General features: G+C 47.8%; 1 protein-coding gene across 1 annotated transcript in view; it reads right to left on the bottom strand.

Annotated features, from left to right (window-relative positions):
* The window catches only part of GPATCH11 (G-patch domain containing 11), a 66,814-nt gene that overhangs the window by 23,543 nt on the left and 23,266 nt on the right, over positions 1–20,005 (bottom strand). Inside the window, exon 4 of the mRNA XM_068097951.2 lies at positions 14,973–15,072. Within this exon, the coding sequence (XP_067954052.1) occupies positions 14,973–15,072 (100 nt within the window). The remainder of the gene's footprint in view (positions 1–14,972; positions 15,073–20,005) is intronic.

Raw genomic sequence — 20,005 nt, 5'->3', positions numbered from 1 at the left:
TCAAATGTATTCAGGACCCATCTCTGACCCACCTCAGCAGTTGCTGCCTCGGAACGCTTCAGTAGCTCACGAACAACTGCGTTGTCTGTGATCGGTCTGTGCCTGGTGCCTGCATGGCATGGCAATGGCCTGCAGCCTGTGCCTGGGCTAGGGGGTTTCACCTCTGCAACTGGTTCTCCCCCACCCAGCAAATCAACAGTTGACTACTGCACGCCTATCCACCAACCGATCACAGACAACGCAGTTGTTCGTGAGCTACTGAAGCGTTCCGAGGCAGCAACTGCTGAGGTGGGTCAGAGATGGGTCCTGAATACATTTGATCTGGGTGTCTGCATGAAAGCCCTTCCCATCATCTGGCGCTGGCCAAATGAATTTGCTAGTCATGTAGTAACGATTGGACCCTTCCACACATCCATGAACTACATCGGGATGCTCACTGGACACAAGATGCGTGGTTCTGGATATGCAGAGATTCTCTTTGAGGCACAACTAGTAACAAGTGGATCTCTCAAAGGTGTTCTCAGTGGAAAGGCCTACGCAAAGTCCCTCTTTTGCCTCAAAACAGTGTGTGAGGCAATGGAGAGGCTGTTGATGGAGAGATTCACTGAGGAGGAGAACATCATGATCTCTGACCCTGCTGTGCTTCTCAGAATGACCCAGTCTTGCAACCGAGAGCACCTCGATGAAGCCCTCAAAGACCCCTCAACTCTACTCCTCATCAAAAATTTGCATAAAATTTGCATAATTTTGCATAAAATTTGCAGCAGTAATTTGCATAAAAATGGTATGTGGGACATTTTTTCAGCTTGGGGCCATAGCTAGTCATTTTCTACACATTTTTTCCAATCTAGAAACACTGATTAGAAGTATATCTCCGGGGGGTGCAGGGGGACCTAGTCTTCCTACTAGACTAGTACCAACAGACGTCTTCAATAGCATTCAGGCCTTCACGTGTCAGCTGTACGCCAAGAACACGAAGATCGTCGGTGTTAATTCGCTCCGTTATCACATGTTCTGTGCAAAGAAGGGCCAGATCGAATCTGGACAATTGCCGCCTTGTGAAGACTCCTTGATGCAGCATACGCTTAGGGCCAACTATCAGGCGGCTATCTGGCGACGCAGCCTTGAAAACCTACCAGACGTCCCAACACCATCAGCAGGACATGGTTGGGAACTCGATGATGGCGGTTCGCTCACAATCCGATGGATGGCGGGTCTACCAGCTCCAGATGTCGTCTTGAATCTCATCTCATGCACATGCAGAAGGACGTGTCGACCGTCAGATTGCTCCTGCATACTGAATGGGTTGAAGTGCACTGTTGTGTGTAAGCTGCAGGGATGCTCCAACATGGTGCAGGATGATGCTATCATGGCTCAGGATGCCAATGACTCTGATGGCGACTCTGATGATTAACTTTGTGTGCACTGTATATTGTATAGCATATGTTGTTCTCTATTATAATGCAGGCCAAATTGCCTGAAAATCTTTATAGACAGATAAACGGTTTAGCAAAATGTATAATTTGGAAGATCATACCGGTGTTATTTGACTAAAACATGACATGTTCAATGATACCTCCGCTTGCTTATTAGGAATATACATCGTATGGTGTTAAAATCAGCTCCATACGTCTTTCCAAACTCTAGTAATGAATAATTAATATAATTGGCGGCCATTTTGAAATCCAAGATGGCCACCAAAGTGCAGATTTCCTATGTAACAATTTCCGCCTGCTTATTAGATATCGTATGGTGTTAAAATCCTCTCCGTACGACATTCCTAACTTGCGTTATCGTCAGAATAGATAATGCCAGCGGCGGCCTAAGTCATTTTATGCCTCTTTACATTTATTTGTTGTAAACTCGTGGTGGATGATATGTTTTAGTTTTTGAGTTATTTTTATAGACAGATAAACGGTGTAGCACAATGCATAATTTGGAAAATCATACCAGTGTTGTTTCACTAAAAAAAGTACAAGTCTAATAATAAAATATTGAAAAATATATGATTTTTTTTCGATAATTGATTTTTATAATAATTAATCTAAAACAAAATGCTTCATATTATTTTTTATTTAGACGGTACACATCGGACGTATATTTAGTCGTCAACCGCACATCGATAGCTAGTATAGAAGTCCAGATACACGTGCAACAATGTACCCCACCAAATGGGCATTTTCGAGCTGGGTGGTTTCAAAGATGGCGTCCATCCGGGCACTAAGCTACCGTTCTCAGATGTCCATCACACCTTTTCTGACACTTGAGACATTGGTCTAATGGAAAATCATAATGAGAATTACTCCCCCCGCCGGAGCATTACTTTTGGTCTGGCTCAAGGACTATAATACATTGTCGTTATATACCTGGGATAATTCCACTGGCACTGGGTCATAGACTAGCACCCAGGCTGAGGGCCTGAGGCGGCCTGCTGATCTGCCGAACATAATTTAAAAAAAAAACCCATGCACATACATGAAGCAAAAACATGCGTTTCATGGCTTATGAGCATATATAATACATCATGGTTACATACATATATACCTGGGATCATTCCATATGCACCGAGCTCTGGGCTAACACCGAGGCCTAAGGCCTGAGCCCTGGTGATATGTGCTGCTTCATTTGGGGTGGAGTCAGGCCAGCTGTCCAGCCAATTGGTGTAAAGCAATTGGAGCCAGGGCAGCTGAAAACTGACCGATGTATAATACATGATATTTTCCAAGTCCAAAACAGGCACAACTTCGTGAAAAATTCACGAAACTCCCCAAACTAAAATTTGTTCTTTACTGTATCATAATACCCTGGTGTTGGGCTAGCAGCTAGGGTGCCGGCTTAGGATCCTAGGATCCTGGGTTCGAATCCCAGTCAATCGCTGAATTAACACCAGGGGGGTTGACTCAGCCTGTCATCCTTCCGAGGTCGGCTAATTGAGTACCAGTTCACTGGTAATTCCCTGTTTGTCGTTAAAGGCGGCAAAAAGGGTTGGCGTCAGGAAGGGCATCCGGCCGTAAAACATTGCTTCAAAAAGGGGACCGAAAAACAACAACAACCACGGTTCCCGAAAAAGGCCAACCCCCGCTTGCGGGGAAAAATGGCCTCTAAAGGTGGTTTTTTTGTTTGTTTGTTTTTTTTTCTTTCTTTTTTTCACTGTATCATAATATCATATAATATTCCCTGCTTGTCGTTAATTCCCTGCTTGTCGTTAAAGGCGGCAAAAAGGGTTGGCGTCAGGAAGGGCATCCGGCTGTAAAACATTGCTTCAAAAAGGGGACCGAAAAACAACAACAACCACGGTTCCCGAAAAAGGCCAACCCCCGCTTGCGGGGAAAAATGGCCTCTAAAGGTGGGGGGTTTTTTTTTTTTTTTTGTTTTTTTTTACTGTATCATAATAAAGCCATGTACCAAGTTTCAGTTCAATATGTTAAACGGTATGGAAAAAAGTGCAGAAAACCACAAGTGGGACAGATGGACAGATAGAGAGCCCTCTGGGTAAGGGGCAAACAGCAATTGCTTTAAAAACAGCCGCAAAGACAAAGGAAAGCGCGATCGCTTGCACACTGCTGAAGGACAAAGGAAAATGCACCCACATGGACAAAGGAAAGTGCGATCGCTTGCCCTCCCCCCCCCCCCCCCCCCCCCCCCAATAAATACAAAGATACAAATAGATAAAGTTCACTGCTCAAAACAGAGATTTGTTGACATGAAAACACAATAACAAAAAATCCATGTGGGTAATGTGAAAGACTCACTTTATTTGTAAGTTACGAGTAAAACGTCATTGTATAGTCAAAGGTGTACACAAAAAAGGTCCACAAAAAATGTGCAAAAACAGATCCTTGCAACTACAGACCAATCGGCTTGCTCCCAATAGTCAATCAGCAAGGTCATGGAATCCATCATTGCTTCTGACATCAAATCCTTCCACTTCTCCAATGGCTTGATCTCAGATCATCAATTTAGATTCAGACCAGGTCATTCTACTCTGGACATGCTGCTTCTGCTGTCTCAAAAATGGATGGAGGTCCTCAATGCCAAACAGGAAATCAGAGCCGTCTCCCTTGACATAACACTTTTGTCATATCACGATGATCATTTCCCCAATCAGAAAGCTCCAGTATAACTCCACAAAAAACATGCCTCATATACAGACCAGACAAAGACACACAACACTCTGGGGGTGTCTTTCGTTATGTACTGGAGTGGTTTAACAGAATCACCCTCGCTCATGGTGCCAGAGCATTCACTACCCCTTTAAACTCGTGTTATTTAATGGAGGGGTTTCCTGGAATCACCGAGTTGAGAGCTTGACAGATTTATTTATTTAATGTGGTCATGGTACAGCACAGGCATAATGGGGAAAAAGCCCTCCTCCTGCGTCAAAGTTCCTTGTTAAGATTTATTGGCCTAGTATCAATGTGGTAAACAAATATCACGGCGATTATCAGGCTTTGATCTGCGTGCAGCAGATTTTTACTTCATGGAATGTAAAGATGGTACTTCGGTATTTTCCGAGAAGTTCATAGAAGGGAACGGCAATGGGAAAAATCCAATAATGAAAACTATTGTTACAGACGCGGTTTTGGATGTTAGTTTACCGAGCGGTTTGGTATGACCGCGTCCTGCACAGTTTACCCGATTCCACTCGAACGTTGGCCAAATCGCGCTATGCTAAATCAATTAAGGAAAGGACACAACGGCTGGGATTAGATGACACGACACCAGGGGTACAGTTCTCAAGACCTCCGGAGGAGGTAATAATATTTGTATGCAGAACGTTTAGATTACACTGACAAGAGGTACAGCATAGGAAGGTGGGCACTTAATCACGGTCTTATAGTAGCCCCGACAGACCACAGATAAACAGGACAAGACTGACTCACACAGGGATTGATGGCAAGGAAGGGCAGGTAGTCGATGGATAGCACAAGGTGCACCTTGGCTCAGGGACAGGATCCACACGGTCCGGTCCAGATATGCGGGGAGGTATCGTCGCGCTGGAGGTGGCGTCTGTTTCTCTTCAAGCTGGGGGCGCATCTGACGTCACCTCCGGTAAGTCGCTGCGTATATCCAGCGGGGAGTGACACGCCCTCGGCTCGTTAGCTCCGCCCCAGATGGAATCGGCCCGCCGCTTCTTATTGGGTGCGGGGGGGTTACCGGGCTCCGCCCTTGACGAGGAGCTGACAGTCAGCCCCTTCGTGGTAACCCCGTCGGAGCACATGGGCAATGGCGGCTAACCAAGCCGGAGTGAGGACGCACACTCCCCGCGCGCTGTTGTTGTAGTTGTTGTTGTTGTTGTAGTTTCATGAGGAAGATGGGAGGAGGTATGGGGAGGTCCTAAACTCACTACTGGTGCCATACAATCACATTCTGGTGCAACGAAGAGTCAGAATTAATGGAAACGAGTCCTTAACTGACATAGACTAAGAATAACTAGCAAGATGTCCTATAGTTGTCTACGTGAGATGCGGTGAACCTGGGCACGACATTTAATGGGGGAAAAAGGGGAAGGTCGGTTCTACAGAGTGTTGTTTACAGACAATGGGACTAGGGAATGGGGGATTGGGGATAGTTGGGGAGTATTGGGGAAATAGGGGAATATTTACAAGCGGATATGGATGGAGGCCAAATCCCATATCCGCAACATTGCACCCTTCTCTACCTCGGGGCGTCCCGACCCGATAAATCTTTACCTACTTTAGTGTGGCACTCAGATGTAGTTCCCTCTACTATTAACTCTACCCTGAGTGCGACAGTTTTACAGATGTTCACAAATGAGTAAATATGTCCCCCTGCGACGTTGCACCCTTCTCCTCACAGAAACACACCCACAGGATAACCGAATCGCGGAAAGAATTCTCAAACTAAACATACAGCCGGTAGGGAGCATTATTTACACAAGACTACGCTGATATTTACACTATGATCCAGGACCTGTTTTTGGAGGAACACATGCAGATGTTATGCATAGAGAGAGAGCACGCATGCCAGCATCGATACACCAACCCACGAGTGCTCTGTGGCCTTACGGCCTTTAATAATGTGCAGAGCACCCCATCCAAGCACCAAAAGCACCACCCCATAACACAGTCAGCACCATCCGGTGCACCAATAAAGTGTTCAACAATCACCGGTGGTGTCGCAGCCGGCCGATGTTCTGCCGCTGGTCTTGCCTTCATGTGGTGCACTTGGCCTTCTTGCTTCTTTAAAAATAAAGGCGCCAACCGCGTCCATTTCCTATTTGTGGCCGTCAGGGGGCCAACTATTAGTGGTTCACCTGTATGGCATAGGTGCCACGTTGACCCATAGGTCCATCACGGGGGGTGCTTGCCCGCAAAAGAACTGCGGTCCATTGTGGGTGGCCACAAAAATTGCGGTCCATATGGTGTATCGATCCCGGCAGCAAGCAGCGAAAGTGCAGGCCCACAACTGCGGATCCAGCACCTCTCTCTCCTCTCTCTCTGCCCCAAAGCCAGATCCTCGGAGGTGGGAGACAAAAGAAGAGGACAAGTGAGTAAGGTGGTAAGGGCGCAAAAGTGCACGCAATACAAGATGATGCACACTGGGGGCACATGGGAACCAGGTGAGACAGGTACGTTCCTACCGTACACCCCCCCCCCCCCCCCCACCAGGTAACCTACATGGCCCCTCCCTTACCCCTTACTGTATCCACAAAACACAACACTACCCATAAACATCTACTTTACAAATCAACAAACGTCCCTACTGTCTTCCCCGTTCCTCCCATAAACCAAATTCGTCTTCTCTCCCTCCTAACCAATCAAATTTGCCATTTTCAACTCTCATCAAAATTTGCCATCTCCAACTCAACATCATAATTTGCCATCACCAATTCATCATCAGTCCCTCCTAGGGAGGGAGAGATGGAATCACCCCAATGTCTCATCCACGTCGTGATGCGTCTCACAAATCCAACAGCAATTCTCCTTTCCTGCACACAGAACAAAGAAAACACAGGTGTGGAGTCATCATCACCACAGGTAAGTGGCTGCGTATGGTGCGACAGGTTCATCAATCCTAACTACTTCCTAAATGACTTTAACAACTTTACATTTCCCGGGGTCTTTCTCCTGCCAAACCATTGGCCCTCTTACCCTATGGGTTCTAAAAACCAATTCCCATTGACCAAACTGTGGTGCTTTTCAATTTGGGGTCTCACTCCCCCGATTCATCTCCCGGTGCCCTCGCACAATTTCTGGGCCGCGACGTGTAGCTCTCCCAGCCGGTCTACCCACCTGCACACCTCCACCACTGCAGTTGCCTCCGAGCTTACCTGCTCCTCACCCTAACCTAACTACCTGGGGAAGGCCCTCTGGCGCTCTCCCCACTCGGTGCCCTCTCTGGCACTGGGCTACCCGGGTCCGTCCTCCGGATCCTCGGGCCCCACCCACAACTCTACCGGCTCCCAGAGCCCACCTGCGGCCTCACCTGGCCGACATCCTCACAGTGGTGGAGTGCCCAAACCAACTACACACACTAACAGGCTACACGCCCAGCCATTTCCAACAACACTAATGCACCCATCCACAATACCATTCTGCAACCGCACCACAAATGCCAATATCCAACCACAATTTACCTATACCCTCTACCTAACACTTACACTACCCGCCCCGGGTACTCGTGAAAGGGGTCCACTCTTCCCCCATCCACACCTTCGCACCATGCACACCACTCCGTACCACTTACTCCAACTCTCTCCACACACCTGTACTTGCACACCTGTGCTCTCACTCTTGGTGCCGCCTGCACCCTTCTCTCCCCAAGCGCATTCGCGCTGATCCACAACACTCACTACTCACACACTGCTCCACACACCTGTCCAGTTGCACACCTGTGCAATCACACCTGTTCAATTCTCAACCACACGGCATCATCTCATCTAACTACTCCCCTCTGAAACTTGCGCTTCCCAGTCGTCCCTTTAAACTATTGCGCTCCCTCGTCATTATCATCCACACTAATCTACCTGCGTCCCCACTACAGGTATCAGTCACTAACTAATCTTAACGTCACCTAATGTCATCTTCGCTAGATCCCTAACAATATAACCTAACCCACCGGGCTAGTTTTCACTGCCATCAACCCCATAAACTATAGCGCATTTGCCCCACCATGGGAAGGGTGGCAGGGATGCCACCCTTACCCACCGGGCCCATCGCTCACTACCAATTTTGCACATCAAATTTCAATAAATCAAAAATTTGCCAATCACTACCCATCATCTGCCAATCATTACTGCCACTCCTTTGCCAATCATCAAATTTTGTTTTTCTCTAATTTTGGGGCCAAAACACTATCCTCATCACACAGTCTACTCACTAATGCCTCTCGGTGCGCCAATTCCTGTCCAAAGCCCGGCTTCGTAAAGCCAAGCCATGAATGCGGGTTGTTCTGCGCCAGCGGCTGGATGCGTCCGGCACTCGGTGCAGGGAAGGAGGTTTACCCGGGCCGAGATCCCACGCACCTTCTCGGCACGGAGCCATCCCATGGCTCGATCTCGACCTGCCGGAATGCCTCAACAAAAAGTGGTCGCCATGACGACCCTTCCTATCCAGCCGCCCGCTCCGCCTAGTGGAGCACGGACGCGGCCGTTCAAAGCGAGGCCCAGCACGCACTGAGGGCCCGATTCGGCTAAAAGTCGCTCTAACCGCTAACCCGTTTAACGTCGATGCTTCACCTGCATGCTTACACCCCGCAGCCCGTTCCTTGCTCACACATCCAGCCGTTCCCATGCTCCTCGTACCTTTCCTTACACACCCAGGTACACTCATTCCACTCACAGCCTTGGTCACACACCTGACCACCGAACACTTTGGCACACATTTTTTGGTCGCACACCTCACCAACACACCTCTTCGCGCCCCTTCCTCGGTCACCTCCTCTGTGACAATCACAGGTGTGCTCTCACTCGCACACCCAACCACGTGCCTCACTACCAATTCCAGCGTGCATTCCCACTCACGCTCTACCATTCCAGGTGTGCTTCCTTTCTCACCTGTCACAACCAACTCACGCTCCGTGTCACTCTTACGACTCTCACCTCCACTCTTGACAGCGCACTCACCCTTACTCTCGACAGCGCACTCTTTCCCCATGCACCTGTCCGTCACACACCTTTCTCACGCACACTCTTGCGCACACTCTCCCGTCACACCCTCTGTAACACTTACCACACCGCGCTTCCATGTGCTCCCTCGCACACGCGCTATGACCGACTCACTCTCGCCAGCACCCTCACTCCTTGGCACGCACTTTTTCCTCACACACCCCAGAGTCGGACTTTCTCGCACACCTCCTTTTTCGCACACCAGACCTGTCGCACACTTCACCAACGGCCTCTCACGAACACCCGGGTCTATCTCGACCCCCAAGCTTATTAAATCACCTGGCGCATCATACGCACGACCATATTGGTCACCACTTACACCGGGTCCTCTTTCTCTTCGCTTCTCCTCCATCACCTGCGAATCCCTCATCCGGTTAATGAGCACATCATCACGATCCAAACACAGACTTTGGACCAATTCTTTTACCTCCTCTTTTATCTCTTTCTTATCCTCTCTCCGTCGCTTCTTAATTTCGCTCACCCCTTCTTCCACTTCTTCTAATTTCTGCTTCACCTCCTTTATTCCCCGGTACGTCTCCTCAAGCTCGTCCTCGAAGGCTACCTTGACCGTTTCCATGTGCGTCCTCACCTGCCGGTCCTTCGTCTCCATTACCTCTGTCACCTCGTCCAACCTCGTTGTCAGTCCCTCACGTACCATCTGACATTCCCTCTTCGTCGCTATCAAGTCGTCTTTTAGTTCTTTCTGTGTCGCTTTTAACCCTCCTAATACCGCAGTGTTCCTTTGAACCTGCTCCGTTAGTCCTTTTTGTCCCTCCGTCAGCTGTTCCACCTCCTGCGTCAGGTCCTCTATGCCCCCTTGTAACTTTACAGTCCCCTTTCTCACCTCCTTCTCCATGTGCTCCTTACAGTGCCTCACCTCCTCGCGCACTCCTCCGACCTCCTCACTCACCCCTCTTCTGATCTCTTCTCCCATCACTTGCATCTCCTGCCCAGATGCCACCCTCATCTGCTCCATTTCCTCCCTGTGAGCATCCAGTTTGGTTTCTACCCCCATTCTGACCCCCTCTATCTGCTGCCCCATTTGTTTAACTTCCCTTTCCGCTTGGTCCCTCATGTCCCTCAATTTGCCTTCCATCCTGTTTTCTAACCCCTCTAACCCCTTTTGCATCCCTTCCATTTGATTCTCTTGAGCGGCCATTCTGTTTTCTACCCCCATTAACCCCTCCTGTATTTCCCCTAATCTATTGTCTAATCCCTCTATTCTACTCCCTAACCCTCCGATCTGGGCCCCCCATCCTTTGTTCTAACCCCTCACCGGTACCCCTCGCTTCGTCCCTCATTACCCCCATTTGGCCCTCCAATCGCTCACCCTGAGCATCCATCCGATTCCCCAATTGCTGACTATTAGCCCTCATATCGTCCTTCTGCAGGTTGAGGGACGCCTGCATTTGCGCCATAAATTGCTCCATGAGGGCCTGCATTTGGGCCATCCCTCCCACTTGTGCAGCGGGTGCGGCCGCCGTAGCTATGTGCGAGGCGCCATTTTGCGCGCCCGCAACCTCGTGCGCAAGGACGCCATTTTGCGACTCTGCTACCCTCACTGCTTCGCTCTCCTTATGTCCCTCATTTTGGTCCTGGATCGACCCTGCCTCACTCTCTTCTACCGGAACCCAGCCGTCTTGGTCTGCCATAGCGCGACTTTCAAAATTCGGGTTTTTTTTTTTTTTTTGTAAAACACAATCAAATTTCGCCGTTATAATTTCGAGCGCGTGAAACGCGCTCCGGATCGAATCCCACTTCCCGACACCAAATGTTACCCTAATGGTACAATTGGTGTTCCAAAATTTGGGCCTAACAAATTTAGTCCCAGGTCCGAATCCCACTCCTGACACCAAATGTTACAGACGCGGTTTTGGATGTTAGTTTACCGAGCGGTTTGGTATGACCGCGTCTGCACAGTTTACCCGATTCCACTCGAACGTTGGCCAAATCGCGCTATGCTAAATCAATTAAGGAAAGGACACAACGGCTGGGATTAGATGACACGACACCAGGGGTACAGTTCTCAAGACCTCCGGAGGAGGTTATAATATTTGTATGCAGAACGTTTAGATTACACTGACAAGAGGTACAGCATAGGAAGGTGGGCACTTAATCACGGTCTTATAGTAGCCCCGACAGACCACAGATAAACAGGACAAGACTGACTCACACAGGGATTGATGGCAAGGAAGGGCAGGTAGTCGATGGATAGCACAAGGTGCACCTTGGCTCAGGGACAGGATCCACACGGTCCGGTCCAGATATGCGGGGAGGTATCGTCGCGCTGGAGGTGGCGTCTGTTTCTCTTCAAGCTGGGGGCGCATCTGACGTCACCTCCGGTAAGTCGCTGCGTATATCCAGCGGGGAGTGACACGCCCTCGGCTCGTTAGCTCCGCCCCAGATGGAATCGGCCCGCCGCTTCTTATTGGGTGCGGGGGGGTTACCGGGCTCCGCCCTTGACGAGGAGCTGACAGTCAGCCCCTTCGTGGTAACCCCGTCGGAGCACATGGGCAATGGCGGCTAACCAAGCCGGAGTGAGGACGCACACTCCCCACTCCCCGCGCGCTGTTGTTGTAGTTGTTGTTGTTGTTGTAGTTTCATGAGGAAGATGGGAGGAGGTATGGGGAGGTCCTAAACTCACTACTGGTGCCATACAATCACATTCTGGTGCAACGAAGAGTCAGAATTAATGGAAACGAGTCCTTAACTGACATAGACTAAGAATAACTAGCAAGATGTCCTATAGTTGTCTACGTGAGATGCGGTGAACCTGGGCACGACATTTAATGGGGGAAAAAGGGGAAGGTCGGTTCTACAGAGTGTTGTTTACAGACAATGGGACTAGGGAATGGGGGATTGGGGATAGTTGGGGAGTATTGGGGAAATAGGGGAATATTTACAAGCGGATATGGATGGAGGCCAAATCCCATATCCGCAACACTATTTTCGTATTTACTGATGGAGACAGACTTTCTCCTGCCTGATGGACATCTGATCACAATAACGCGCTTGCAAGCTTTTGTACCCGGTTAACTTCCACAAAAATACTTCATAAAAACTACCTTGGGAGCAATTCATATAGTCTTGGTATGTTAGCATTGCACCCCAACCCGATGAAATGGGTTAAGAAATGAATCAACCTATCGGAATAGCACTTCAATTCCCTAAAATCGCGGCATGTTTTTCTGACAAAGAAAATACAGAAACTGCCGTATGGGTCGTTCCCAAAAAAAAAAAAAAGGATTTCCGTGCTATACAGAAAGGGTTATTACAAATTTATTATACATACAAATTTTTGTGAAGAAAATTATTTTGAAAGTGGCAATTCATATTGACCAACCGTTCAACTAGGACAGAGTTTTTGATGGCCATTGGCACCGGGCCACTGCTCATTTCAAACCATGACCGGTATATTCAAATTTCCAATACCGGCATATCAATATATCACAGGACCCTACGGGAGACCCAAAACTATCCGAGCCTGAGACCTGAGACGCATTTATAGAATGAGCACAAAAAATACGCCGGAATGAGTGAGCATTTAATACGAAACAATTGACACAAACAGAGAACATAAAATCAACGATGGCAAAGACGAATCCGGACCGATTACTTCGCTTTTTGGAAGCAGATCACTCAGAGGACCAAGAGAAGCAACCACAAACAGGAAACAAAAAACAGGAAACATGTTTTTGATGAAGGAAAAAAACCTAATACCTTCAGAGTGGTTCTGAAACTTGTGTTTAGGCACAAGATCAATTTTCTTCATGAAATTATTACTTGTCACATCTTCAGCATTGGTCTGTGGCAAAGTATATATAGCGGGTCCTTGCTATACGTCCAAGATACGTTCCAGAAAGGTTTGCCTTAACGAAACGACGGATAGCGGGAAATTTTCCCCCATAATAATTAGTGCAATTGAGGGGGGATACGCTCCAACACTTAGTTTACTTATGCAACACTACTCAACATGCCTCGCAATAAAAAAAAATACGGATGAAACACAAAACAAAGGAAAAAATACAATAAACCAGAACGGCACTCGGTAAAGCGCATCCTTCCGCCAGGCTGAACAGTTTACGTTTTATATACCACTAATAGGCCGGATCTGGATCTGGGTCTGAACCAAAATCCAATCGGCTTGTTCTTATTGCTTAACCAACTCATCCACCAAGTTTTGTCAAAACTCAACTACAACTTTTTGAGATTTCATGCTATATATAAGTTGCTGGACCTATCACTCAATGGTGAATAATCACTTTAAAAAAATTATTGGATCCACATGTGGATCCAAATGTTCATCGAAAGTGAATCAATTCATCCTTGTCACACACGCAACCTGTCCACCAAATTTCACCCGAATCTGTCCATAACGTTTGGAGATATTGTGCTATATATCATTTTTGATCCTATCTTTTAATGGTGAATAATCACTAGTAAAATTCACATATCCAGATCCAGTTCTTCAACAAAATCTAATCATTTTGTCCTCGTCACACACCAAACCTGTCCACCAAATTTTGTCCGAATCTGAACACAACTTTTTGAGATATTCTGTTCACAGACAGACAAACAGAGAGACAGGGGTGAAAACAACCATTGGTGGCAGAGTTAATTGAGCAAATTTTAAAACCCAAACACCTTTTATCTTACTTAACAAAACTTTGAACTATTTTATAACGATAATTTAGCAGTCTTACATCTTGAAAATCTATCATCTCTAATTTTCTGTCAAGCTATCTGCATTAGTCCTTTTCCCTTTAATTTATCCTTCCCACTGGGCCAGGTGGTTTCCCTCACAGACGCAGGCTCCAGCCTTTGTGCCTCGAAAACCCGACACTCTGCGGTGTCCACACGGGGCCTCACGAAGCGCTCCCGCTGTGGCCACTCCCACTACAGTTGTCGCGCCCACTTTGGCAGTGCCTGCAGCACGGGCCGCGTTAACTGAACGGGAAATTCCAACTCATCCACCAAAGCAAGAATACCCAAAGCAAGCTTGCATCACGCCGTGCTGTCTGTACGGCCCTCATCGGCGTTCTTTAAAATAATTTGAAGAGCCGTCAGCGGCAAACCAAGATTGCGAGCAATAACTGCTGGTCGTTCAACCATTGTTATTTTGTTTCACTGTGTCTAATTTGACATCCAGAGTTACACCACTGTGTTTCCACTTATGTACAGGTTCACCATTTTCGTTACCATTTTGTTTACCACTCATTGTTCAACAGTAAAGTAGACAAAGATAATAAAACAATAACAGTACTGTACAGTACGCGGAAGTGTTAAGTCCAACAATGCACAGTGTGAGAGAGAATCTGAGAGGGAGAGGACGTAGTGCATTGTGAGGTGGAAGGCTGGGAAGCTGGTACGCAAATCATTGTCGGGTGGGACGCCCCCTAATTGGTCTTCCGTCCAATGGACGTCAGCGTGGGGAACTGTTGGATGCACAAGGAAAATGTTCCTAAGTAACTTATGGACTTGTATGTGAAACGATGACGGACAGTGGGGAGACTTATAGCGGGAACCCCATGCATCACAAGCTCAATTTAAGCATCCAACCAATTGGTGGTCCCCACAAATAAACCCCACAGTTAGCCAGCTTCCATGAAATAAATTGTTTTAAAGTGCAGCTGTTTCCAATTTCTGCTGATTGTTTTTATTATAAATTGTTTGGATTTATTATGGCCAAAACCATTAAACTAAATAAAACCAGGAGTGACAAACAAACATTTTAACTTGGTCACATGCAATAAATGCAATCACCAATGGTAAAACTGAAGAGTAAGAAGTGTGAGGTATGGGTTTGAAGCTGTGTCGAGAAGATTGAAGGTCTGCTTCTTACCGATACTCCTCAAGAGAAACTTTGGTCTCTTGTTTCCGACAGACCTCTTGCTGACGTCGCATTTCCTTCTGTGCCACATCTCGTCCAAGGCCTCCACGTCCTGCCAAATGATAATTTAAAAATAAATAATTAAATCTTCATACAATGTACAGCAAAATCCGAAATAAAAATCAGTTTACATGGTCTCATAACTCATGCCACTAATAACGACATCAGCTCGAATGAAACCTCTACCTGGATGAGCAGGACAATCACCTTCCCACCACCAGGTGAGGTGATCAATGATATTGTATGTCGTGTGGTTTAAGTGTTCTGGATTACAATCATAACAGTGTACAAATTTTACCATTAAATGGTAGCTTTATAGTTTTTTCACTGATAAGTTGGTTTATTTTTAGCTTGAGTTGAGGAAACAAGACCGAAAGTCTAACAGCGACGTAGCCGGCCTTGTTTGATACTTTAGTTGAAGAGGATAGTCTGACCTGGGAGGGGATACAAGTTAGCAAATAATGTAAGTATTAAATATTTTTGAAGTACTCTTAGCTGTCTGACACCATGGAAGTGAAGAGATTGCATTGAGACACCATATGGTTTATTCTATACTAGCAGAAGTACCCGGCATTGCCGGGCGGGGGAGGGGAGGGGAGGGGGAAGATGAGGGGAGGGGAACGGGGGGGGAGGGGAGGAGAGGGGGGGAGGGGAGAAGAGGGGGGGGGAAGTACCTGGCATTCCGTGTATAAACGTGAGGGAGAAGAGGGGGGAGGGGGAGGGGGAGGGAGGGGGGGGGAGGGGAGAAGAGGGGGGGAGGGGGAGGGATGGGAGAGGAGAGGGGTGGGAGGGGGGAGGGGGGGAGGGGAGGGGGAGTGGGGAGGGGAGAGGGAGTGGGAGGGGGAGGGGGGAGGGGGAGGGGAAGGGGAAGGGGGGGAGGGGAAGGGGTAGGGTGAGGGGGAAAAGGGAGGGGGAGGGGGAAAAGGGAGGGCGAGGGGGAAAAGGGAGGGGGAGGGGGAAAGGGGAGGGGTAGGGTGGAGGGGGAAGGGAGGGGGAGGGGAGGGGGGAGGGGGGGAGGGGGAAAGGGGAGGGAAGGGGAGGGCCAGTCAACAATGACGTTGCAGTTCTCATGGTCGGAGAGCAGCACAACAATCGCGACATCGTCCTGAATCTTCGCAACAGCACGAAGCGGATTTTGGAGACTCACCGATCCTGTAACGCACTCCAGTACCGGCGTTGCCGGGCGGGGGAAGGGAGACCCGTACATTCCCAACTGGTACATTCGCCCTCTCGACTCAAGCTCACTCGGACAAAAGCCTCGCACAAATTACACCGTGAAGGCCCAATGGCCATGTCTATGCCACAAATCAAGTACGTGAGCGAGTCGGGCGCACTGAATTGAAAATATATAGAACGCTCATACTCCGTGAAAAGTGAAGCTACAATATTTTTTTAAAATTTAATTGGTTGCTAGGAGACGGCAGCATGTAAAAACCGTTTGAATATTTGCAATACAGTTTGATCCAGAGGTAAGTGGTATGGTCTTGCTGGTTGGTGGACACGATATGTGTAAGGGAAATTATTTTGGTGTCCTGTATCTGGTCGTGCTAGTTGGTGAACACGGTACATTTAAGGGAAATGATTTTCTGTCATTCTTCTGAGTGGTTGCTTCTCCTTCCCCGTATTTTTGTTCATTTTATTGTTTTTTTCCACTCTCTTGAGTTGTGGGCCTTCCTTGAGTGGTATTACATTTATCATCATCATCATTGGAATGTCTGTTGTAAAGATACGGACATCAAGTCCGTATTTTGACGCAGAGAGCATCAAGCACCATCTTTTTATACCAGGCAACGGCAACGCACAAACGCAGACCTCGCTCGGCCCCGCCCACAGCAGCCTCGCTCGGCCCCGCCCACAGCTATCTTGCCCGGGCCCGCCCACAGCGACCTCACTCGGTCCCGCCCACAGCGACCTTGCTCGGTCCCTCCCACAGCGGCATCACTCCGCCCTACACGGCACTATCGATATATTATTCGTACAATGCCGGGTACTTCTGCTCGCTGAAAACAAATCTATGTGAAACATGCTAAATCATGCTAAATGCTAATCATGCAGAAGTACCCGGCAAAAACGCAATCGCTCTGAAATACGTGTGAACGCGTAACTGAGTTAATGGCGGCAACGAACATCACGTGATCGCTCTGAGCGAATCAGCGCGCTGCTCTGCTTCCGGTCAGATTCCGGTCATAATATTTCGCGCTGAGATAAAAATATGGTAAAAACATATTATGAAATACATTTTTAGGTCAGCCATGTTCGTCCCAGGCTCAATGGCCATGTCTGTGCCAAATATCAAGTACGTGAGCCTCTCCGTTTAGGAGTCTATCGGTAACATCACACACACACACACACACACACACACACACACACACACACACACACACACACACACACACACACACACACACACACACACACACTGTGTTTTATATATATATATAGATGTTTTGAGTCAACATTGAACAACCATACACCGCTTCAATCCAGTAACTTTGCAGTCACGACAAAGGGATTGCAGTGTTATGATTATATTTACTATATTATTATTATTAACGTTATTATTATTATTATTATTATTACTAGGGCATGCCCGTACTATATATATGCCCGTACTATATATCTATCTAAAATTATATCCCCCCCCTCTATTTACATGAAATGGTTTGGTCCATTCGCAACGCCAAAGCGAACGGCGAACGGCTTGCGAGTACAGTGACAATCCCCCCCCTCTATTTACATGAATGGTTTGGTCCATTCGCAACGACCACAGAACCCCCCCCTCTATTTACATGAAATGGTTCGGTCCAAAGCGAACGGCTTCCGGAGTTTGGTAAAGAAATCGCCATCGCGTACACAAACGCGCAGGAAAGCGAATGAATCGCAAATTCGTTTTTATTAGTTTTAAAACATCGTTTAACGCCAACATAGCGCCAACATAGTTTGCAAACGTGAAATAAATGAATACGCTCTCAAATGTGCCATCCGAGGCAGAGTGTGTCCGCCACGTTCGGCACACGCGCTAGTTCGCTGCTCTCTGATTGGTTGAAGCGTTTTTTGGACATATCTCGGTAAGTAATTGTCCGATTAATATGAAACCTTGAAAAGGCACATCCTCGGGTCCCCAGCAATATACCTGGCAAGTTTCAAGTATATCGGACCCGTGGTTGTCGAGAAACAGCGGTCACAGACAAACAAACACACAGACAGACACACACACACACAGAGATTACTGGAATTATAGATAGATTACTAAAACTATACCTGTATTACGAAACCTGGGCTAATTTGTCCAAAGCGGCCTGAAGGTGAGGCATGAACTATGAAGGCATGAAGCCAAAGGCCTATACGTACTGTGTCATTGTAAGAACCGTAACACCTATGCTTTCGATATTTGACGGTCATTTTAACAATCGGTTTGTTTATGTTTCACACTGAATGAAAAATCTAAACGTAGAGCAAGCAGATTGTGATTGATACATGAACAGGTTCAACAATATGTCCGGCCTGACCGGCATAGAAATTAAAATGGCGGTGTGGAGTCAGATGTCGTACCGCTGTAATGACACCAGATCACCCCCGTCATGTGACCAGATCCTCAGCTCTGATTGGTGTACGTTTGAGGGGAGATGCATACACTACCGACTCCTCTCTGGCCTTGCCCCCCCAGCTCTCTCTGGGCTCTGTCCCGCAAATATTCCTACAGGTCGCACAAGATCTGCCTGCAACCCTCTTATGGTTAAACTGCCAAAATCAAGACTCTCTGCTCACCTTCACTCCTTCATTCCTCTTTTCTCCCACCTCTGGAACAAACTCCCTCACTCTCTTCAATCCCACTCCACCCTCCAGGTCTTTAAAACAGCTGTTCACCACCATCTCTTATCTTCCCCCATCCAAAACCTTGATCTTTTCTATCCCCGCTAATTTCACCCAAATTCCACTTTTTTGAAATACCAACTTCTGTCCTGGAAGTCCTTGGTGTCCTTGTGTTTTATACTTCTCCCACCCCCCCCCCCTTCCCACGCCTCCTCCCCCCAAGCCCTCTCCCTCCCACACATCTCCCTGCTCTTAAATGTTGTGTGCTCTCAAGTGTTTGTGTGCTTTCCCTTCTCTTGTCTTCCGCTCCCTCTTTTTATATATTTTGTTTGTCTGGTTGATTTGTTTGTGAAGTAAATGTCAGCTCTTTCACGAGCCTCGATTCAGTATACAAAAAAAAATACTGTCGCGTGATTCCCCAGGTGAAGACCACAGGGATCATGAATAGCCAAAGCAAGCTTTAACTCCGAGGCAACGATCAAATGCGGACTTTATATATATGTGCCGAAGGAACAAAGAGAAGAAGAGGAAGCTGAAGAGCTTACCTATGGTCCCGCCGGCAGTTCCCGAACCTGCGGAAAATAACTCAAACAAAATGGATTTTAAAATATACAGAAAATAACGAAAGGGTTTATTAAATGACAAATACCGATAATAAAATGCGCGCTAACTGTAATCCTAAACGGGACGTGTCCCCCACACCAGACTTACACAGACGAAGGATGAAAATAAACTGAAAAATAAAATACGTGTGGGTTATCGTGCACTTAGCTAAATCGGCTGTTCCGGCACCTCGTCAAGACCCGTCTCAGGCCCGCGTTCCTGCACAGGAATCCGGATGCGGTCCCTGCCTTGGCAGGAAGTAGGCCTCAGTGCGCCTCGGTCGCGCGCTGCTAGGCCTCACCGGGCGTCTCGCTCACCCCAGCCTCGTGGTGTTCCAGCGGCAAGCCGCCCTCGTCCACGCGGAGAACCGGTTCTCGGGCCGCGGCTCTTCCCGCTGCCTCTGCACATATCCTGATGGCGTCTCTAAACTCGGTCGGTCCGATCGCTTCCTGGAGCCTGTCACCCACGCACAATCGCTCACGAGGTCCGGAACGTGAAAAGGCACAAGAGCGTGAGGGAGAAGAAGCAAGGGAGCAAGAGGTAGTCGAGGGCAAAATGCAAGAGCAAGA

The sequence above is a fragment of the Myxine glutinosa genome, chromosome 5, assembly GCF_964187855.1.
Source record: "Myxine glutinosa chromosome 5, kmMyxGlut1.1, whole genome shotgun sequence".
NCBI classification, from domain to species: domain Eukaryota; kingdom Metazoa; phylum Chordata; class Myxini; order Myxiniformes; family Myxinidae; genus Myxine; species Myxine glutinosa.
Note: the sequence above shows the minus strand (reverse complement) of the source record. Positions and strands in the feature narration are given on the sequence as shown.